The sequence below is a fragment of the Ceratotherium simum genome, chromosome 25 (assembly GCF_057802395.1).
Source record: "Ceratotherium simum simum isolate JZ-2026a chromosome 25, ASM5780239v1, whole genome shotgun sequence".
In the NCBI taxonomy this organism is placed as follows: domain Eukaryota; kingdom Metazoa; phylum Chordata; class Mammalia; order Perissodactyla; family Rhinocerotidae; genus Ceratotherium; species Ceratotherium simum.
The window spans coordinates 17,532,801-17,557,180 of NC_141924.1; the positions used below are offsets into that span (position 1 = coordinate 17,532,801).

General features: G+C 38.4%; 1 protein-coding gene across 5 annotated transcripts in view; it reads right to left on the bottom strand.

Annotated features, from left to right (window-relative positions):
* The window catches only part of RIC8B (RIC8 guanine nucleotide exchange factor B), a 101,749-nt gene that overhangs the window by 76,733 nt on the left and 636 nt on the right, over nucleotides 1-24,380 (bottom strand). For all 5 annotated transcript variants that reach the window (XR_015556363.1, XR_001389844.2, XR_001389841.2 and 2 more), the window contains exon 2: nucleotides 16,565-16,612. Coding sequence is in view for 2 of the 5 variants with exons in the window: in XM_004418064.2 (XP_004418121.1) it covers nucleotides 16,565-16,612 (48 nt within the window). In the remaining 3 variants the exon portion in view is untranslated. The remainder of the gene's footprint in view (nucleotides 1-16,564; nucleotides 16,613-24,380) is intronic.

Below are 24,380 nucleotides of genomic sequence, written 5' to 3' on the forward strand. Positions count from 1 at the left end.
TAGAAAGAGGGGCAAGCTACACACACAGCACAGGCACTGAGTTCAACTTGGCAGTAACCCTACAATAACTACAGGCCAGAAAAGAGCTGAAGAGCCAAACAAAATGAGTGTTTTCCAGAATCAGAATGTTAAGAGTTAGAAGGGGTGGGGCTAGCCCTGTGGCTTAGCGGTTAAGTGTGTGCACTCCGCTACTGGCGGCCCGGGTTCAGATCCTGGGCACGCACCGAGGCACTGCTTGTCCGGCCATGCTGAGGTGGCGTCTCACATACAGCAACTAGAAGGATGTGCAACTATGACATACAACTATCTACTGAGGCCTTGGGGAGAAAAAGGGAAAAAAAGGAGGAGGATTGGCATGGATGTTAGCACAGGGCTGATGTTCCTCACCAAAAAAAAAAAAAAAATAATAATAATAAAAGAGTTAGAAGGGGCTATAGTGACTACTTAATATTAACAAACAATAGCAGTGCAAAAGGCTCTATTAAAAAAAATGGGCTTCGTGGGAGAATAAGTCTGGGAAACTTATAAGGCTTATTAAAATATTGAAGATTCTCAGATGTATTATGGAAAAGAAACCTGTTTAATTTTTTTTTTTTTTTGATGAGGAAGATTGGCCCTGAGCTAACATCTGCCAATCCTCCTCTTTTTGCTGAGGAAGACTGGCCCTGGGCTAACATCCATGCCCATCTTCCTCCACTTTATATGGGACACCACCACAGCATGGCTTGCCAAGCAGTGTGTCAGTGCGCGCCCGGGATCCGAACCGGCGAACCCCGGGCCACCACAGCAGAACACACGCACTTAACCGCTTGCGCCACCGGGCTGGCCCCCTGAAACCTGTTTAATTTTTTAAAACCGGTAACTCCTTTATTTATCTGACTACAGAAACCGTTTAAAAAATAATACCCAATAATATACTCAAGAGTAAGGAATATTTCTTTCATTTTACAGATAAGAAAACTGACTCCCAGAGAGGCTAAATGATTTGCTTACAGTAGCACAGAAAACTACAATGGGAAAGGGGACTCAGATTCTTATTTGACTCTCAGTCCTACTCTCTTTTCATTCTACGGGTACCTGGTGATATATAAGAAATAAAGCAAAAATGCTATTTCCAATTTGAAAGCAATTCTAGGTTAAGCTAGGCCTGTGAAAGGAATTATTGAGGATCGAGCTTTTTTTCCCCTTAAATAAACATACTAAGTCTGTAAACATGGTTCTACTTATTATTATTATTCAATGTTTCTGTTCTTCTATTGCAGTAGTAGTGAAATATCTATCCTCACAGTCTGCCACTTTCTCTTTAATAAGAATGGACTTCCCCCGCCCCCTGCTTTTTGCCCATTACATCTACAATGTTAGCTGCATGTTTGATTTATGCTCTCATTCCAATCAACCAGTACTCCCACAGTGATGGGACAGAACCCTAGTCTTAAAATAGGCTATGCACATTCATCTGGGAGATGTGGCACAGTGCCAGGGATACTTAAAGTCACAGGACAATCTTGGTGCATCCTCTTTAACCACTTTTACTAAAGGATTTATTGGGGGTAGGAGTGGGAAAGAATTTCCACATGAAAATAAACAAATGCATTATAAATCACAATACAAAAAGTCACATGAATATTTAAGATAAAAAAATTTTTCAGATGTCAAAGGAATTTTGTAGTTAAGCCAGGATCCCTTAAATGATGCCTCCCCCTGGCATCTCAAGGTTATGCCTACATTCTCCTCCGATGGATGTCACTGGATATACATTCCACAGGGATCTAATTTTAGTTCTTAACTGGAGCTGAAGGTCAGCCACCTAAATCTGATAGTTCTAAACTTTTGCCCTCTGTATACAGCACGTGTGAATTTGTGAGTGTGTGTGTGTTTGTGTGCAGGATAGAGAAAGAGAGGTCTTAAATTCTAAAATAAGCTTACTATAATTAACAGTTGGAACAATGTCTGTCCCACAAGACAGACCTATTAAAAAACTGTATTTTACAAAAATATTAAACAGTTAATGACTTACTCCTAGAATTCTAAAATGTGCTTTTAATAAAAGAGAGAGGATTCTGGAGGTCAAATTTGGAATTTCTTTATAAAATAAAAACTAAAGATGAGATTTTCTAAATGAATACTCATGCAGCTGGGTCCATTTATTTAGCTTAATACTATACCTATACACTTTGGGGTTTTTTCCTACTTGTAGTATGGGAGGCAATGGTAATTCTCACTTTTTATTTAACGGATACTGTCCTTGTGAATGAGGATTTATCTCACTTCCTAAATTTCACCTCTAGCTTCCCTTCTTGCACATGTACATTTTTCAGTAATACAATCCTTCTGGCTATGTTCTATATCATGGTGATCTTGCCAAGAAGACTGAAAAGAGAGTTCAGAGTAACAATTATGTGAGTTTGGCTCAAGTTTCTTTCTAATTAGCAATCCTGAGAAAGACATGTTGCATCATCAAGAGTTCATTAACAGATGGGAAAGACAGCTTAGGTGTAAATGAAAGCTTACAAAACCAATCAGCTGCCCTTCCTTTCTTGACTGAGAGCAAAAATTGGCATGTCAAAACTTTTTATTTCTTTTCAAACACAGTACCAGCCAACTCTGCTTCTCTTACTACTTAAGTAGGAGTCTTTATTTTTCAGAAAGCTCTTTTCTCCACTAGGTATGCAAAACATATTTTAGTATTTTAAGATAACATACTGGCAAATACAGAAGTATCATCATTTGTAGCATATTAGAATTTAGCAAATAAGGGAACATTATCTCATTTAATCTCTAGTGAGTTCTTATAGCAGCTATAGTTTGATTATGTAGTATATTAACAAAGCTGGAAAATGGACACTCTGTCACGACGTATACCTCATATCTTGGTGGCTGATATAGATCCTGGTCTCATGGATCTCTATAGCCCCTTTGCCTTTTTCAGTGTATCGAAGTCTTTCCTATATACAGTCTCTTTGGAATTTCCTTATTTTGTCTCCAATGCCATCTACCCCTAAATACTCAACTATTCACCCTGAACTAGTTATTCTATCTCTGAATCCCAAGTTCTCAGCTCTAGTAGTCCAGGCACGTACAGAAGATAGTTAGGCACTCTGATGGTAAGCTGATGTTATGGACTGAATGTTTGTGTCCCCTCTAAATTCATATGTTGAAGCCCTATCCCGCAATGTGATAATACTTGGAGATGGGGCTTTTGGGAGGTAATTAGGGTTAGATGAGGTCATGAGGGTGGGGCCCTGGTCAGATAGGACTAGTGCCCTTATAAGAAGAGACATCAGAGAGCTAGCTCATTCACACTCTCCCCTCTCTGCACAAAGAAGAGGTCATGTGAGCACACAGTGAGATGCCAGCTGCCTACAAGCCAAGAGAAGAGGCCTCAGAATGAAACCAACCTTGCCAACACCTTAATTTTGGACTTCTCAGCCTCCAACACTGTGAGAAGCACATTTCTGTTGTTTAAACCAGCCAGTCTAGGGCCGGCCCCGTGGCTTGGCGGTTAAGTGCGTGCGCTCTGCTGCTGGCGGCCCGGGTTCGGATCCCGGGATCGCACCGACGCACCGCTTCTCCAGCCATGCTGAGGCCGCGTCCCACGTACAGCAACTGGAAGGATGTGCAGCTGTGACAGACAACTATCTACTGGGGCGTTGGGGGGAAAATAAATAAATAAAAATCTTTAAAAAAAAAAAAAAAAAAACCAGCCAGTCTATGGTATTTTGTTACGGCAGCCTGAGTAGATTAAGACAGCCGAGAACAGGGACAAGGGGAAAGGTGTCTCAATGAGACAGTTGTGAGATTTTAGAGGTCTTCAAAGGTACAGGAACATACTAGTGGTACAGCAGAAAAAGCACAGAAACAGACTAGTTCTACTATTTTCTGAACTTGGATCTGGAGCAATTTTTAATCTATCTGAAGCTACATTTCCTCATGTATAAGACAGAAATATATCTATTTCACAGGGTTATTTTCATTATTTATTAATATAGATAGCATATGAAAGAACACATTGTAAGGTGTAAGGAATCTTATATGTTACTTATTGGGAAACAGTACAATTGAAGTAAAGAAAACACCTGGGTTCAAACACTAGCTTTGCCCCTTGTGGCTATGTGATCTTGGGCAAATTTCTTGAAATCACTTATGGCTCATTTCCTCATCTCTAAAAGTAGAGATAACATCTAGGGCTTATAAATATTAAATGAGATGATATATTAAAAAATCCCTACCATAATGTTTGGGGTAGGATAGAGGCTAATGCACATTACATCATAAAGATGGCCAGATGGACAAACAGATCAAAAAACATTAAAAGGCACACTCTACACAATATTGCTAGGAAGTTTTTATCTGTACAATATTTGCCTTATAATGGCAAAGCCACCTGAGAAAGGAAAGTACTGATGTTATAAACATTGCAATTTTGTATTAATTTTATAGATTCTATAGTGTCCATTCAGAATCTATAGGGTTCATAACTGAGCACTTGTGTACACAGTCCTGATACAAGCGCACAACTCAAAATGCTCCCAATTTAAAATTCAAGTACATGCAAATTATTCAAGAGAAATAAATTCCAACCAAGTGAGAAGAAATCTATTTTGGGGTGGGGAGCTATAAAAGCACATGACTCAAGTTATTTATAATATTAGGGACACTGAACATATGTAAAATGAATAAGGAATGTAAACATATAGCAATTTAAACTGTATTAAAAGACTGAAGAAAATTTAGCCAGAGAAAGCTTCTGGATAAATGTGAGTGTTGGGCACTAAATGGGGAAAAAAAATGACAGCGACAGAGTGGCAGAAAGGAAGTAGGAAGACAAGCCAAATGGTGGACAAAGGTAGAGGCAGAGAGGGATACTGGTAAGGTACGATGATCAACCAAAGCAGACTTAGAGTTCATATAAGCAAAACCTTTCAAACAATTAAAGGTATCCAACAGCAGAGAGGCTGCTGTGAGCTTCCCATTACTCAAAGTATTGTCAGAGTGTGACGACCCCTCGTGTGAGATACCTTAAAAGAAATCACTGCACTAGAAGATATTCTGGGCCCCTTACTACACTGTGAGTTCCCCGAGGAGCCCTGCAAAGACAATCACTGAAGGCAGAAAAGGAGACAGAGGACCTGGTTTGAGTCCCAGCTCTTCCACTCATTAATTGGGACCTTGGGCAATTAATAATAAATAAATTCATCTATAAATGGGGAAGTTGGGAACACTAGAAATGTCCAGTCAGCCAAGAACTCTTTCAGGTGCCTAAGAGTTCTTAATTAGTCGAAGACGTACAAGTTCTCCACTTTCCTTAGTACACGATCAAACTTCGTAAGGAAGAAAAGAGGTAACTGTTGAGAAAAAGAAACCTTACATTTTCGGCAAAAAAATAATCTGAGGAATCTAAAAAAACAAAACCTGCAGCATGCCTAACTCCTATAGGTCAAGTACTGTACTGCTTATGGGGAGAACTGACACTAGATATCCTCCCTAGTTATCCTATCCAGTCATTTACACTGCAAAGCATGCTCTTCTGTTTCCTGTCAATGCTGATAATCAGTTCAATGTCAAAATTTTATGCTCTCCATCAAGTCTCAAGCTTTGGATGCCTAAAATCAGAAAATGAATAGAATTGATTCAAAAGCTATACAAGTCAAGTCAATTATTAACGAACAGCAGTACGGTGTCACAGATGGGCTGTGGAGCCAGAATGCCTAAGCTTGTATCATGGCCTCCCACTTCATTAATTAGGCAAGTAATTTCTCTGTGTCTTAGTTTCCTCATCTGTAAAGTAAGCAAAATAACAGTACCTACTTTATAGCCTTGTTGTGAGGACTGAATGTGTATTCATACAATGCTTGGAATGATGATGGACATGTAGTGTATGTTATCTATTAGTATTTAACAACAACTTGAGATATAATTCACGTATCATAAAGTTCACCCTGTTAAAGTGCGCAATTCATTGGTTTTTAGTACATCCACATTTATGCAACCATCATCACTATCTAATTTGGGAACATTCTCATCACTCCAAAAAGAAATTCAATACCCATTAGCAGTAACTCCCCATTCCCCACTCCCCCTAGCCCCTGAGACAGAGTTTACTGTCTGTCACTACAGATCTGCCCATTTTAGACATTTCATATAAAAGGAGTCGTACATTATATGGCCTTTTGTACTGGTTTCTTTCACTTAGCATAATGTTTTCAAGATTCATCCATGTTATCAGTCACTTTTTTCTTTTTTATGGCCAAATAATATTCCATTGTATGGAGATACATTTTGTTTATCCATACACAAGCTGATGGACATTTGGGTTGTTTCTACCTTTTGGCTATTATAAATAATGCTGCTGTGAACATTCATGTACAATTTTTTGTGTGGACATATATCTTCATTTCTTTTGGGTAGATACCTAGGAGTGTAATTGCCGGGTCATATGGTAACTTAGTTTAACCTTTTGAGGAACTGCCAGACTGTTTTCCAAAGTGGCTGCACCATTTTACATTCCCACCAGTAACGTAGGAGGGTTCTGATTTCTTCACATCCTTGCCAACATGTTATTATCTGACTTTTTGATTCTAGTCACACTAGTGAGTGTGAACTAGTGTCTCACTGTGGTTTTGATTTGTATTTCCCCGATGATTAACGACGTCAAGTATCTTTTCATGTGTTTATTGGCCATTTGTATATCTTCTTTGGAAAAATGTCTATTCATATCCTTTACCCATTTTAAAATTGGGTTGTCTTTTTATTATTGAGTTCTTTATATGTTCTAGATACAAGTCTCTTATAAGACATATGATTTGAAAATCTTGTCTCCCCTTCTGTGGGTTGTCTTTTCACTTTCTTGATAGTGTCCTTTGAACCACAAAAGTTAACTTTGATGAAGTCCAATTTATATGATTTTTCTTTCGTTGCTTATGCTTTTGGTGTCATGTCTAAGAATCCACTGCCAAATCCCAGGTCATGAAAATTCATTCCTATGTTTTCTTCTAAGACTTATGGTTTTAGCTCTTACATTTGGGTCTGATCCATTTTGAGTTAATTTTTGTATATGGTGTGAGGTAAAGGTTCAACTGCATAATTATATGTGGTTACCTAGTTGTCACAGCACCATTTGTTAAGACTATTCGTTCTCCATTCAATGGTCTTGGCACCCTTGTCAAAACTTGGTTGACCATGGACACATGGGTTTATTTCTGGACTCTCAATACTATATCATTGATTAACATCCATATACAATCATGTGCCACAAAACAATGTCTTGGTAAATGACAGACCATACATAACAATGGTGATTCCATAACATTAGTACTACTTAGCCTAGGTCTGTAGTAGGCTAAACCATCTAGGTCTGTGTAAGTACACTCTATGATGTTCGCACAATCACAAAATCACATAACGATGCATTTCTCAGAATGTATCTCCATCATTAAGTGACACATGATTATATATATATTTATATTTACCTATCCTCAAGCCAGTACCACATTGTCTTGATTATTGTTGCTTTGTAGTAAGTTTTGAAATCAGGAATTGTCAGTCCTCCAAGTTTGCTCTTTTCAAGATTGTTTTGGCTATTCTGTATCCCTTGCAATTCCATATGAATCTTAGAATTGGCTTGTCAATTTCTACAAAGAAGCTACCTGGGATTCTAAAAGGTATTCCATTAAATCTGTAGATCAATCTGGGAATTACTGCCATCTTAGCAACAGTAAGTCTTCTAATCCATGAACGTGAGATGTTCGTCCATTTATTTAGATCTTCTTTAATTTCTCTCAACAACGTTCTGTAGTTTTCTACAAAACCGAGTTATTTCCTGAGTCTGAGTTATCTCCTTAGTTGTTGCTCCAGGGCTTACTTAGCATATACATCTTATCAGAATCAGCTCTAGATTTATATTAACTTAATTTCAGTGAGATACAGAAACATTACTTTTATATGATGCTATTCCTTTCCCCTCTTTCTGTGGCATTATTGTTATACATACTACATCTATAAATGTTAAATCCAACAATACATTATTATAATTATTACTTTATATAATTTTGTCTTTTAAAAATGCTGAAGGAGAAAGGAGAGCAAATATATACTTACAGTTTTTGATATATTAGCCTTCTTATGTATCATTTCTGGCTCTCTTGATTTGTTCTTGGGGAATTCCAGTTACTATCTGGAGTCACTTCTTTAGTCCAATATAGCTTTGTTCTCATGCACTTTTGTGCTGTTTTTGGCAAATATATTCCATTTCCATATGTTATTGGCTCAACAATACATTATATATAATGTTTTATACAAATGCTTTTAAGCTCAGTTAAGAGAAGAAAGAAGAAATATGCATTTATATTCTCTTTTACAATTACATAATTACCTTTACCAGTGCTCTTTATTTCTTTGTGTGGATTCAAATTGCTGTTTGGGGTCACTCCCTTTTAGTCTGAAGAACTTTTAGTATTTTTTGTAAGCTGGGTCTGGAACAAATTCTTTCAGTTTTTCATTTATCTGGAAATGTGTTTATCTCCCCTGCATTGTTAAAAGATAGCTCTGCTGGATATAGGATTCTTGGTTGAGGTTTTTTCTTTGAGCTCTTTGAATATGTTATCCCACTGTCTCTGACTTACATTTCTGATGAGAAGTAGCTGTGTACCCTACTGACGTTCCCTTATAAGTGGTAGGTCATTTTACTCTTACTGCTTTCAAGATTTTCTTCTTGTCTTTGGCTTTCAGCATTTTTACTATGATGTATCTGTTTGTGAATCTCTTTGAGTGTATCCTACTTGGATACTATTGAGCTTCCTGAATGGGTAGGTTGCTGTCCAATAAACATGGGAAGTTTTTAGCATTCAATTTTTCAAATGTTTTTTCTTCTCCTTTCTCTCTCTCCTCTCCTACTGGTACATTAATGTTGTCTCACATTTCTCTGAGGCTTTCTTCACTTTTCTTTATTCTTTTTTTCTCTCTGTTCTTTACCTTGTATACTCGCTACTGATTTATCTTCAAGTTTGCTTATTCTTTCTTTTGCCAGTTCAAACTTAATGCTGAACCTCATTAGTGAATTTTTATTTAAGTTATTGTACTTTTCAACTCCAAAATTTCCTCTGGTTCTTCTTTTTCTTTTTAATAATCTCTATCTTTGTATTGATATTCTTCATTTCATGCAACATCATCATCAAACCTTGCATTACTTCTTTAATCGTGGTTTCCTTTAGTTCTCTGATTATATTTATAATGGCTACTTCGAGGTCTTTATCTGGTCATCTCACAGGCAGTTCCTGTTGCCTGCTTTTTCCCCAGTGTATAGGTCATTCTTTCCTGTTTCTTTGCATGTCTCATAAGTTTTTTTTGGAAATTGGACATTTTAGATAATATATTGTAGCAACACTGGGTATTGCCCCTACCCTTCAAGGCTTACTATTGTTATTTACTTGTTTATTTGCTCAGTAACTGGCTGAATTATTCTTAGTGAAGTACATTCTCCTCCTCCCTCCCTGCAGATGTTGCTCCTCAGGTGGCTCACCCTTGGGTATGCTACAGCCATCCTGGGGTGACAGTGCCTTTGGCAGGCGCCCCTTTCACTTTCTCTTTCTCTGACCACACCCAGCTGTTAAGCTCCACTAACTGCCAGCTGATTGATTATTGTCTTTAACAATGTCCTGGGGCATAAATTGCTCCACAAACTGAACCAATCTATTAGGGCTCCTTTGAAGGGATAGTTCTTGAGGTCAGCATTTAAGATTGGTTCTAATCACAGGAGGGTTCCTTCCAGCTATCTCTTTCCCCCTTCCTCTACAGCAAACTAGCCAGCCTTCTGGTTAGCCTTTATCTCCAAGGAATCTGTCAATCTCCTCCCAATTGCCTTTTACTACAACCTGCATCCTCAGGCATGAACTTCACGCTGTTGCAAATGAAGTCAGTTCCTTTGGAGATAGATTCAGAGCTCTCTGTTATAAAGTCTGCTTGTTCCTCTGGGCAAAATTTCTGAGCCCTGGGGTTCTGATGCTGGGGGCAGAAACAATGGCATGCTTCTCTCTGGGTGACACCTCCTTGAGAGCTCAATTGGAGAGCTCCTTGGAGCTCAAGCTGATCTCCTCAGCTTGCCTCTCCCAGCGTGGAACCTTGTCCCACCAGCTGGGGCAAGGACAACTGGGGCCCCAATATTCTCAAGGGTGCCATACCCAAGATAGAGCCTCTGTCCCATGAGTGGAGACTGGGTGAAAGGTGGGAGACCCCACCTCTCAGCTGCACTCACCTAGAATTTAGTCACAGCAACAGGTAGCTGAGGCAGGATGAGAAATGCTGACCTCACCCCTGTCCCTAGTGGGAAAACAGCCTTCCAACTGGGAGCTGAGGGAAGAGGGAGTTCTGTGTTCTTGGCTGCATCAGTTTGGAGGAGAGTCTTCATCTCACTCAGCTAAGAGGGTGGAGGTTGGGAGCAGGTCTCAGTTCAAATACTACTGACTTTCATTTTTCTGAGTTTCCATAGATTTTCTTAAAAAAGTGCTTCTCCATTGACTGTATGCTCTTAGGACTATTTCCAGAGACCTTCAATGGTTGTTTTTAAAAAATAATTTTCACCAGCTTCGCTGGGGAGCAGGTCCATAGAGCTGCTCACACTCTCATGAGTGGAAGTGGAACTTCCTGATGAGTTTTTTGTATGAGAAAATGGATCTGAAACTCTAAAAGTACAAATCAGAAATACTATTTTTATCATTCCCAGGCAGAAATCCTAAACAGTGATCCAAAGATCATATATGGGCTGCCACATCTATGGCTTACTAAGTCAGAAAAGCTATTTGGTTCTTTCTCCCTCATTTAGTTCTTCTATGCCTTGGCAAAACATCTAAAATAAAAAATAGAGTGTGTAATAAAGTTTAAATTGTTTTGTTTTGAACTACGATGAGGCATTCATCCTGCCTATGATATAATTCAACCCTTCTAGTCACGTTTTATGCCAGATCCTGGCTGGACAGGAACTTTAAAAAGTAAAAGGTAGGATGCTTTTGGTAGTGTGTGTGTGTATGTGTGTGGTGTGTGTGTTGTAAAGAAATCAAGATACTGAAAATGATTATCTTCAAAGTTACTGGTTTCTAAATGAGAACTGTACTTGTATCATGTATCAAAGTATTCCCTAAGGTAAAAATAGCAAATAAAATTTGAGTCAAATTTGCAAGGCATATAAAGATCATTTTGTTTTGGTGAAAATAGGAGTTTAAAAATTTCAAATGACTAAAATAAGTGTAAAGGGCTTTCAGAACAAGCATCCATGCCTCAAGCTATTCCTAAGCATGGATTCACAATATAGGATTGATGGTTCTATCTTGGCACATTTTCCTGGGGGAAATCTAGGAAGAAAATTTATCCTTTCATTTTCTATAGTTCACAATGGCAATCCTCAGTATGTATCTGTAGTTGAGAAAGTGCCAAACCCAACACCATAGGCAAATAGCCAACTTAGGAACCAAAGCCTAACACAGGATCTGGTACACAGGAATTACTGAAAAAATATTTGCGGACTACAGAGATCTCTACAAATATGGCAAGTACATCCAAGCCTGGGAGAAAAAAGTAAAAAGAAGAAATATTTTAAATGGCAGAATGGACTTTTGTGTTCATATAAATTTATTTCACTCCATAAACTGGCTCCACAAGTAATACTACCTACAAATCTAATAACATTTTTTATGCTCTCCTAAAAGGAATATGTAGGATAATCAAGAAGGCTCAATTCTAGAGAAAACAAATGATTTTAAAAAGAAGTATTGTTCTTTGCTTATTCCTCCGATCACACTATTATAAAAGAATACAATATATATTATAACATATATATCATACTCTTATATCATTATAATCTACTATAATAGAAAAGTTTAAAATACAGGAAAGGGAAAGAAAAATATCCACAGTAATAATATTCAGACAGGCATCATTTAGCAAATTTCTTTGTAGTCATTTTTCTTTCTATAATTTTTATTAGTTTTACATGGTTGTGATCATACTGTATAAATACTTTTGTATCTCACTTTTTCACTAAACAACATCATAAAATGTGCTTGAGATTCTGTTGAATAGTTAAGAGAATATCAAACTCAAAAACAAACGATATGTACAAGTCATAGAAATTCTGGCTTCTACTCAATCTCCAAGTTCCTTTCATTCATTTAACAGGTTTTTATTGTAGGTGCCTATTTTGTGCCACACACAGTGCTGGGGACTGAGAATACAAAGAAAAGTAAGCCACAGTTCTTGTCCTTAAAAAGTTCTCAACTCAGCAATTACCTTCTGCCTTCACAGAAATATGGGTTTACCTAAGTGAGTTTGAAGGTAATGAAATAAATGCTTGAAATTGGGCTATTTTTAACTTCACTTTTGAGGAAAATTACTATATACACAAAGATTTATCTCAGACAACAACTGAAGTTTTCCACATTTGATATGGTTGTATTCCTATCTTATAGGTAAAAGAGCTGCAATTCTTTTATTCATTTTATGACATGTATTTTTCAACATTTATTGCAATTAGTACTCCTTATTGGTCTTGAGATCAGTTGTGTTTTAGAAACCAATATAAGACCTTTTGTTTCCTCAAAATGTAAATTCTCAGATTGTTCATCATACCTCCCCTCATCCTACATATTTGCATGATATATTTGTTTATGTGCTGGTAGATAACTGCTGCTTACCAATTTATTTAGAGGATGTAAAGCAAATGCTTCAATAAGTACAGGTGCTTCTATCCAAATATACAATGATCCACATGTACCTGGAACTATTTGCATTATATGCACCAACATTAGCAGTTGTATCTGACTTTACTTCTCTGGAAAAATTTAAGCACTCCTAGTTGGTAATTACCTTTGCTATCTTCCGATTGAAGTCTAGTTCCCTAAGTGGTCTTTCAAGGTACAAAATAAGAGATAAAACAAGGTACTGAGTCATAATTTCAAACCTTCTGAAATATACCTCAAGTGGTAATGAGTAGGGGCTATGGAGCACTGAGCAGCGAAGGAGGTGCACAGAATAGTCAGAAAATCTGTTCTCTATTTGAGGCTCCACCACTTACTAGTGATGTGAGTGTTAGCAAGTTGTCATTACTGTGAGCCTCGGTTTTCTTATCCATAAAATAGGGATGGTAATATTCTCACCATACTTGCAGCATTACTGCATTACTGTTGCAAAGCAAATCTTTGTAAAAAGGCAAAACACTACATAAATGTTAGGCATTAGGTGTAAGGATCATTAATTTATAACCATTTCCTAAAAAGCTCAGTGTAATCAAGTTTTATTTTATATTTTGTGAGAAAGATCAGCCCCAAACTAACATCCAATGCCAATCCTCCTCTTTTTCCTAAGGAAGACTGGCCCTGGGCTAACATCCATGCCCATCTTCCTCTACTTTATATGAGACGCCGCCACAGCATGGCTTGACAAGCGGTGTGTCGGTCTGCGCCAGGAACCGAACTTGCGAACCCTGGGCCGCCGAAGTGGACGGTGTGAACTTAACTGCTACACCACTGGGCCGGCACTCAAGTTTTATTTTTTGAAAGGTTCTGTCCCCTTACATTTACTTCTAAGTTGTTACAAAGATTTTACATAAGAAATGTGTTGTGTTTTTTCTATAAACTGTAGTGTATAGAAAGGGGCACTGCAGGTACCAAAGAGCTGCTGGCAGAAGGCTCCAGAGACATGTTCAGGAAAGAGAAAAAGAGAACTACAGCAGCAAAACAAATTGGACAGTGATTTGAGTTCCTCTTGTTTTCAGATTGGGTTTAATGGGGAGACATGCCTCCTATTCTATGTCTCTCTACCCTGAGAATTTAAAAAGCTTTTAGAACGTAGATCCTTCAGAGCAGTCCAATAGTTTGGATTTCTGTCTTTTTAGGGCCTTAGGCATGGAAGAGTCACTAGTGGTTTTAACCCTTGGAGACTGATATGCTTTTGTTTGCCAATGTTTTTCCACTAATGAAGATTACCTAGCTAGGTCCCTAATGACATTTGTTTATATCAGACTTCCCAGGAAGCAGAAATATACACACTATAACTGAAAATAACACCAGTATAGTAGTTACTATCTCCAAAGATCTAAAAGGCAGTAAAAGACTACTTTAAAAATGTTAGGTTTTGCTACTATCCTACAGGAAATAAGCATGCTTTATTAATAACTGTGTGGGAAATTTTTCTCCCTCAACTGAAACTTACATGGAGTGGGGGAATCTCTGTCTTAATGCACTTATTTTGACCAGTAAAAGCACTACCAAAGATTCTAGTGTCAGATTCCCAAGGCACTATGAATCTACAGATGTATTATGGATTCTCCCAACTAAACAAACAGCAGCTGCCTTGCTAGCCTGAATACCTATCATAAGTATGTAAAAAAATATGTTCTTTTTAACATCTTTTTTTTCACTTAACTCTCTCCCATTTGCAAATAAGTCTCTCTCCTTCTCCCTCTCCCTCTCTCTTCACCATAGTATTTCATAGTATTCCATTACATAGATGTACCATAGTTTCTTCAAAAAATCTCTCACTGCTGGACACTTGGTTGTTTCCAATCTTTTGTTATTACGTACAATGCTTCAATGAATAACTTTGTTTACTTGGGTTCAATCTACCCACAAAATAGATTTCTAAAAGTGACACTGCTCGGTCAAAGTGCAAAATGCATCTGTAATTTTGGTACGTATTGCCAGCTGCTGTTCCATAGGGATTGTGCCATTTTGCACTCCCACAAAATGTGTGAGTACTTATTTCTTGAACACCATTTATAAAAATACACATGCCTGGATCCCACCCCCCAAATTCTGACTCAGTAGATAAGCGGTTGGGCCTGAGCAGACCTATCTTGCAAAAGTTCTCCAAACAGCACATTCCTAGTTGAGAACCCCTGTTCTAAAAAGTATTCCAGTCTTGTTTACATTGTTCAAATCCAAAAGAAAAGCAGAGTTAAATCTTCAACCTCCAAAGTTTATACTCCATGTCACTCATTCAATAAATAATTTTTGAATGCCTATTATGTGCCGAGCACTCTAGATGTCAAGGATATAAAGATAAAGAACAGTTTCTGTCATCGAGGAGTTCGCAGGGTCTAACAACAAGACCTAAGAGACAATGTATAAGCATGGTCTCAGAGATTTATTGACACAGAATTCAAGGAATATTGAAGAGGGGTATTTCACCCTAACAGGAATGCCAGCAGGAGCTTCCTGGAGGAAGTACTCCTGGAGCTGAGCAGGAATTAACCAGGTGAAAAGGAGAAGAGGTACACAAGAAGGAGAGGGCATTCTACATAGAAAACAATATATGTGAGGGTAAGACATAACAAAAAGAAGGGATGTGTATGTGTATGTAACCTGAAAAATTTCATATTGCTAGAGCATAAAATACAAGGGAGAGAAGTAAGTGATAGGCTGCAAAAGTAGGCAGAGATCAGATCACTGAGCATCTAGTATGTCACATTAAGAAGCTTGAACTTTATAGGCAAAGAAAGTCACTCAAGGGTTTTAAGGCTGGGAGTGACACAATCAGATTGTTGTTTTAGATTTATGGACAATGAACTGGAAGGGCACATGATCAGACTGTTGTTTTAGATTTATGGACAATGGACTAGAAGGACACATAACTAGAAAAAGAAAGAACAGTTAGGAAACTGGTACAGTAATCCAGATGAAGGCTTGAATTAGAGAAAGGGTTAAGGAGAGAATGGACTGAAAAAATCTTAAGAGGTAAAATGAGCAGGACATAGATATTAGATGGGGGGTGGAGGTGAATAGAGGGATGATTTCAAGCTATATCAAACCACTACCAGCAAAGCACTAGATTTAAGGTATTTTTACAACAGCAGTGATAGGTTTACACTGATTCAGTCATGCTTTCTTACCTGGTCTTGGCATTAGTGAGGCCAGGGATAGATGTACCGTGCCCAGCAAAACACTCAGGCAGAGCTGGTGAGCTTCTCCTTTAGCATCATGCTCTAATCAACTAAGTAAAGCAACCATAGGCAACCCCAATAGGCAAACATAACATTACATGGTCATATCTCTGACGCACCCTTCTTATAATAACTCCTCTACTGGTGAGTCTCTTGACTCCACTTCCCTCCATGCCCATGAAGCCAGTCACAATTGCTGACAGTATAAATAAATGCCAGCACAGGGAACGGTATGTGGTTGAGAGGCAGCAGCATGAACAGCTGCTTTCCCAAAACTTAACCCAAAGCCAAGCTTTACAATATTAGCAATGCATTTTGGGCAGCCTGCAGTCCTGCCACCAAAGAAAGTCAATCTCTGGAGGTGAGAAGACACGGGGAGAGAGTCTTCTCTGAACGCTTCCCATTCCCCTGATTTACGCAAGTGTAGTGGTCCTGTGGAGATGGAGCAGGAGAGCGTTGTGTATAATCTATGCTAAACCTGGCACTTGTCATTTTTCTTGGAATTCCCAAAAAACAAACTGAAGGGAAACCGAAAACTTAACCTTCAGATGAAAAGAAATCCGTTGTTTAGAAAGTCCATGAATGAAATACACACACACACACACACACACACACACACACACAAACACCAAGGCTTACCTTTCTTTTATCTTCATCTGTTAATTCAAATTTGAAAGTAGCCCTATGCTGAGGGGAAAAAAAGGAAAATACTGTCATTTTAAACACATAGATTTTTAATTTTGGCTATGTTTAAATATACATAATGTCCCCGTAAAAATGTTGCTTCCCATATTATATCTCACTATTCTTACTAAAGTAAGAGAGAGAGGCACATAAGCAAATAATTACAAAGCAGTGTGAAAAGACTACAGCAAAAATATATGCAAAGGAGCACAGAGTACCAAGCCACTAACTCTGCCCAGGGAAATCTGGAACACTTTGCATAGAGTATAGACCATTTGAGCTGGACCTTCAGGGACGAATAGGAGTTTGCCAGGAGGCAAACGGAGAGCATTCTAGGGATAGATCAAAGGCTCAGATGTGTGAAACAGTATGATGTATTTGTGAAATGAGCTATGTCAGAGTGAAACATAGGACACATGTTAGGGGATGGGGGGAGTGGAGAAAGATGAGATTGGATACAGATCTGGAAAGGTCTTCCAATGTCATTGAGGAGTTTGTACTTTCTTTTTCATATGCCATAAGAAATCATCAGAGAATTGTAGATAGGGAAGAGATCTGATAAACCGGTATTTCAGAAAAGAAATTCTGTAAGAATGAGGGTTTAAATCATGGCTCCTCCACTTACTATTTGAGCAAGTAACAAACTCTTTATAACTGGATTTCTCATGTGAAAAGAGGGGGTACCTAGTTAACAGAGCTGCTGTGAGGGTTAAAACAGCTAAGGCATATAATATACCATCTCAGTGCCTGGCACAAAGTAAACACTCAGTAAATATTAGTGTTATAATGATGATGACGATGCCAGTGATATTGAGGAAACAATAACTGGAAGAGAAGAGAGTGTCAGACTCTCCCGAAATGACTGGCAACGCTGTATTTTCCACTCTGCAGCTGAAATAGAGGATGCAGTAAGTTGACTTGCCCACTGTCACAGAGAGTAAAGGTAACCAAAAAATAGAGCACACAATTTCTCATTCTCCTCTCAAGTTTTATTCAGGAGAACCAAGCACTCTTATGAATCCTAAGCTTTCCTTTAAAAAAATCTCCAATGAACATTTCTCTGCCTTTCCTTTTCTTCCTCTCTGCCTTTCTTCCATTTCTCTCATGGCTAACACTGACAAACGTTTATTGGCAACACACCAGGAGTTAAGTACACTAAGTACTAAAGATATCATCATTACAGGTGGTTCCGCATTGACAGCTTTGTAGAAGAAACAATTTTTGAAATAAAATGAGATGCAGAAATGTTGACAGAGAAGTAGTTCTGAATGTAAGAGACGGTCAAGGGGAAGACTTAGAGGTAAGAGGGAAGGGTCATTTGAGAAAACCTAAGAGAGGCTGCCTCACACATGGTTTGCAAGGCAATTAAAATGGATGATGTCAGGTGGTAAGGGCTTGGATTTAAAAATTTATACCTGAACTGGCAGACAGGTGACAAGCAACCAGGGGAAGACTCTGAGGGAGGTGTGAACAGTAGAGCATTCTGGAAGAATATTTTGGGCAGTAGCTTACAAGCCAGATCAAAGGACAGAAAGACTGAAGACATAAAGCCCTCTGAGAAATGGGCATCAATAATCCAGGCATGATATTGCTGGCGGCAGTTTAAATTGACACAAACTTTAAAAGAGAAAGTGATTTGGCAATACATATTAGAAACCATGAAAATATTCATGGCCTTTGACCCAGAACTTCTATTTCCAGGAATTTATCCTAATGAAATCATCCAGAAGGAGGGAAAATTGTACACGTAAGCATATTCACTGCAGTGTTATTTAACATTATGGAAGAAAAAAAGAGACAATCTGAATATTCAACAACTTGAGACTGATGAAATAAATTGCTGTGCATCCACCTCATAGAATATTATATTGTAATTTAAAAAAAAGATGGCTAGACAGCTCTGTAACAACATGGAAAATTACTTATGATGGCATCAAGTGGAAAAACAGTAAAACATCAAATTATGTCTATGATGATAGTACCTATACAAACATATGGATGCATTCAAACAAAGGCTTGAGTGTTAAAATGCAAAAATAAAAGCAATTGTACAGGGTGGTAGAATTTCTGGTGATTTCTTTGATAAAATTCATTGTTAGTATATTATTTTGCATAATTAAAAGGGGAATTCTTAAAATAAAAGATGAATGAATGAATGAACAAGGAAAGAAAGAAGAAAAGGAAGGAAGAAAAAACAAGTTATAAATCTGAAGGCTATAACTAAGGAATTTATAGACCTGAGGTTTAGTAAAACCTCAGATAAAAGATAAAGAAGGTTTAGTAAAAGATAAAGATAAAGAGGTTTAGTAAAAACCTTAGATAAAAGATAAAGAAGCACCAGACACCAGGATAAAGTTGTAAACTGAAGCTTAGTAAAGGTCCAGTACAAATGAAAATGAATAATTGCACTTAGAAACCAAGAAAGCTTATTTTTTTTGCCATTATATGTGAAATAGTAATTCCATAAATTATCTGGAATAAATGTACCTAGTTGCCAACGTAACGATTCTCCTAAACTTTTTTTGGCATTTATGGTAAGGGAACAGAAGAAGAAATTATTTTTGGAAAGACCCTCATTAAGTTATAAAAATATCTTTTAAACAATTTCTATGTAGAAGTAAACTTTTAAAGTGATAATTTAGAATAGTACAAAGGACTAATTTTTCTGTTGCTTTTTAAATACAAGAATGATCCTGTCATAAAACTACAACATAAAAAAAGAAAGAAAGAAAAGCTTTCAAAAGCTCCATCTAACTAGCATGAGGGCTTAATTTAATTAGACAATATACTGGTACATGAGGCAATACAAATTGAATTTTGAATGTGCCAATCTATTCAGAAGCTCAGCCATCTAAGATTGTTTGGATCCAAAGATGTTGGCTTCTCTAAGGCTGGCTTCTTTTATCCAACTTAGATCATACCTAACCTATTCAGTACCTCTAACCCTTATTGTCTCCCCTTTCTAAGGCTGAAAAGGAGGGGAAGGGTAACTAGCATTTCTGACTGTAAACATCTTTCTAGAACTGCTAGCCAACAGTCAACCACCTTACCTTCTTTATTTGCTTAATTTCCAGATGAACAGGGGCAACAAGTCAAATATAAAATAAAGAGTAAAACCATTGTTCAATTTAGAGGCTACAGCTCCGTAACACACCAGACTCATTATGAGGACTCCCCACTGCAGGTTTTGTATCCTCTGAATAGGCTCTAAAAAGCTCAGGCTCGGGTGTCAGACAACACTGGGTTTGAGTCCAGTCCCGCTGTTTACTAAAAATGTGACCTTGGTCAAGTCATTCAACTGAACTACCTGTCAGAGTTTCCTTATCTTTATGTACAGCACCTTACACATAGCAGGTGTTCAATAAGTGGCCACTGTTATTATTGCATGGCCTATGATGTGGCACATGGCCAAAGACTAACCTACTCAAGAACCAGGAATTATTTCATCAATTTCCAAAGATACACTCAAACAGTACCGATACAAGGGAATTAACCTATCTGGAGTGATGCGTGTGTGTGCTGGACTGTGTTTCACAAATAGAGATCACTTCTAGAACCAAAGGCCAGTATCTGAGATTATATAACCCAATCTGGAACTAAGAAAAAGGTATAACAAAGGAACAGCTCACTAAACATGCTCCTCTGCAAAAATCTGTGGAATGAACTCAGAGAGTCAGAACTCAACCTCAAAGTGGAAAGCAAAAAGTCCTCTTACATGGTCCAAGATATTTATATACCCTATTCAAATGTTGAGGCTGTATTTCCAGAACTGTCCCAATATCAGGTCCCTATCAATTAGGTTCTTCCAGCACATAAATGAAGACCTCACTGCTATCAGTATGGTTTTCCTCTCTTAAGAGGACTACTCTTGGAGACCTACCTACCTGCCTGTATCTTAAATACCTTTTACCTTTCATTTGGCCATAAACATGACACACATCCAAAATGGAATCCTGTTGGAGCTTGCTATGGGGTAATAATATACCAGGTGGTCACTATGGCCAAGCCATCTCTCAGGTTATCATCATAGTTGATGACTCTAGGCCTCAGTTTCTTCACCTATTAACTGAGGGGATTGGACCCAGTTATCTTTGAAGTTCCTTCTAAATATCTTGTGATTCAAGGAACTAAGATACTACTGCGCACCTTGGGGCCCTTGATCACTGTTTATTGCTGATAATCATAGTGAAGGCAACCAATCTCTCTACTAAATCTGTTATCAGAACAGGCCATGGAGGAGGAGAAGGAGCTTGGCCAGGCCAGACTAGAACAATACATACTTCCGATAATTAATAGCTCATTCTATTACTAGAGTGAGGGTGAACAGGATCCAACAGTAGACCAGTCCACAGAACTGGTCCTGAGAAATCTTTCTCTTCTGTGCTCAAAAACATAGAATAGACAAAGAAAAGGCAACATGGCCTTGCAAAAAGAGCCCTGGACATGGAATCTGAAGACGAAGCCTGCCCCTTCCAGCTATGTGCCCTTGAACCTGTAGGTAGTCACTTTGTCTTTCTGAACCTCAATTTCCTATTCCCCACCCCTCCGCAAAAAAAATAACACTTCCATCTCCCTCATAAGTTTTGTTGTCATCATTTTTTTTTAAAAAGCCATTTTTATTCCACGGATTCTTTTTTGTGTGTGTGTGAGGAAGATTAGCCCTGAGCTAACATCTGATGCCAATCCTCCTCTTTTTGCTGAAGAAGATTGGCCCTGGGCTAACATCTGTGCCCATCTTCCTCTACTTTATATGGGATGCCGCCACAGCATGGCTTTGACAAGCGGTGCATCGGTGCGCGCCCGGGATCCGAACCTGCGAAACCTGCCGAAGCAGAGCACGTGCACTTAACTGCTACGCCACAGGGCCGGCCCCTCCCTCATAAGTTTTAATGTAAGAGGATCATATGTGATGACATGAGAAAGCATTTAGGATAATACATAGTAGACAGCAGGCACTCAATAAATGTTAACAGGTAAATGGGAGAGGAGTGAAAAAGAATAACCACTCTTGCTATTTTTTTTTAATACTTTCCTATGCTGAGTCAACTTGCATTATGCCCTTGAGAAACAGACAAGTTTCATTTTTTCTGGGATAGATAGATCTTCTTTCTCCCCAAGATAACAAGGGTCAGTGAATGAAGCAAGAAGGCTTGGAAATTAGAGTCTCTGTAACAAAGCAGAAATGAAATGTTGTTACCTGAAGCCAGACAGGTAACTTGGTACAAGGTATTTTGCTACCGATTAGAAAGTGCAAGGGTGAAGAAAAAAGAGAAAGAATGGAGTATATTCTCCAATTTTTCTATAAGGCTAGGTCAACTCAGTGCCATATGTTTAATGACTCCCCTTTTTGTTCAAAACTAACAGTTATGGGCTCTTCCTCAGTGCCAGGCACTATTCTAAGTGCTTTATACATATAACTTATTTAATCCTAACAACACATCTAGGATGTAGGTACTATTTTTATCCTTGTTTGGCAGATGAGGAAACTGAGGCACAGCAAAGTTAAGTAACTTGTCCTAGGTCACACGGATGGCAAGTTAAGCATCAAAGTCTAGGAAGCCCGGCTCCAGAGCCTGTGCTCTGGCCACAGGACCTTTTGAGTACCTTCATTGTTAGAACTATAACTCAACGAGTAAACGCCTCTTAGGTGCATTGTGCTCAGTGTGTGGCATTATATTTCAGTTAATTTAAGCCTCATAATAACTTAGGTGATATTATCCCTATATTACCAATAAGGAAACTGAGACTCAGGCTTAAAATAATTTATCCATAGTCATGAAGCTAATAAACGGCAGATCTGAACCAAGGTTTATCTGACTCCAAATTCCATCTTCTTTCCACTATACGTGACTGCCTCCTTTCGAGGACTGGCTTTATTAGAGAAATACAGTAGCATAAAGAACCTCCTTCTCCAAACAATGAACTGATATTCTCTCTCTACATCATTCATTTCTCTTCTTGGTTAGACTCCTCAATGCCCCATAATCACCTCTTACCTGAAATACTTCTCAAATCCATTTTTCCAGAAAAGGAAAATGAGGCACAGGGTATCTAGCCACTTTTTCAAGGTTTCAGACTCCATATCTCATAGAGCTTGGCAATTTAATTCCACCTCCCCATTCTTATTGCCAGATCACAGCGATCATACTTTCCCTTCCTATTCATCTACCTCCAAGGTCTCTCGCCTTGAGGGGCAAAGCCCCACTGCCAACACAAAACTCCGCTATTTCCTTTGTACTCTGGCCCTACTATAACCAGCATTAAACATGCGAGCTCTTTTCTTAAGGAGCTGACTGACCAGGTTCGCATCAAGTCAGAGCATCCTCACGCTTGGCCAAAAAAGAGCAAGGGTTTGGGAGGAGTCCCAAACACTTCAGGAACCACCTTAAACAACATACATCTGGCATTATAACTTTAAAAACATTCCCAGTGTGAAAGGGGAGCTGGAGATGTCCAGAACTTAAGCTTTGACATCACTTGGCCAGGAGTGGTAAGTGGAAACCAACCTGGAGGGAGATCAAGGAGAGGAAGAGAGAAATCAGAGGAAGCAAATCTGGAGATCTAATTAGTTTAGCTATGAAGGGAAGGAGAAATATTGAAGGAGATGATAAGATCCACTTGGAGGTTTTCCTTCCTCCCCTCCCTACAGAAGAAAGGGAATTCCATTTATTGCTGGATATCTGGCATATAGTAAGTGCTAAATAAATATTAGTTGATTCAACACAATGGCTAAGTTTTCTGTTGTATTTTTTTTGAAAATCAGTTTGTAGCTGCCTCAAATCTTTTTTTGGAAAGTAGTTATAAATTAAATGAATATAATCTCCACAATATGTACACCTATGCATTAAATTTCTCCTAAATTAAGCAAATATGCAACAGTAAAGCATATCAGAAAGTGAACGAGCTACGACATGAACAGAACTGAATCCATGCATCCTCCCAAAGAACGCAGCATAGTACTGTAGAAAGCAGTCAGACAACCTAGATTCAAATCTCAGCCCCATCTCTCAGTGGCTGTGTGGACTTGGGGCAAGATTATCTTAAATTTTATCATTTGTGAAGTGGGGAGTACCACCACTTTCCTCACAGGGTTCTTGGGAAGATTAAACGGGAATGAAAGGGCAGAAGGGGCATACTGGAAGCTCAATAATGCAAAGTGTATGGAAGTGCAGTGGGGGGCACATAAACACAGAAACGGAAATCATGAAGGGAAGCAAATGAAAGCAAGACAGATGTTATATCTAGGGTGTGACTTGCTGTTGAGTGTGTTTTCACAGAAGGAAGTAGTCAGTCATTCCCATAAAGTAGTCTTCTAAATGGAAGAATAAAGGTGTGGTATGCTACCTTTTGAAGTGAGCATGTAAAATTCCTGGAAGGAAAAGTAATGGAGAGCTAACGGTTCTTAAAGAGACATTCAGAGAAGTGACAGGGATTTATAACAAGATACCTTTTTACTGCAGAGTTATAAAGTGGAAAGAGCAATGAATGGTTTTAAGACCTAGGTTGGAATCCTAGCTCACAAGTATGACCTTGGGCAAATTCCTTAACCGATCTAGAATCTCAATTGCAAAATGCAGATAAAACCTCACAGGATTGCTGTCAAGATTAAATGAGATGGGAAAGCCGTTAATGAGATATAAATAATAGGTATTACCAGGAACTAGAGTCTCTCCCCACTTACAACGCGGTATGTCTATGACCTTGGCATGATTTCAGTTCTTAGCACCTCGGTTTTCTCATCTAGAAAATGGGGAGGATGATACCATCTACC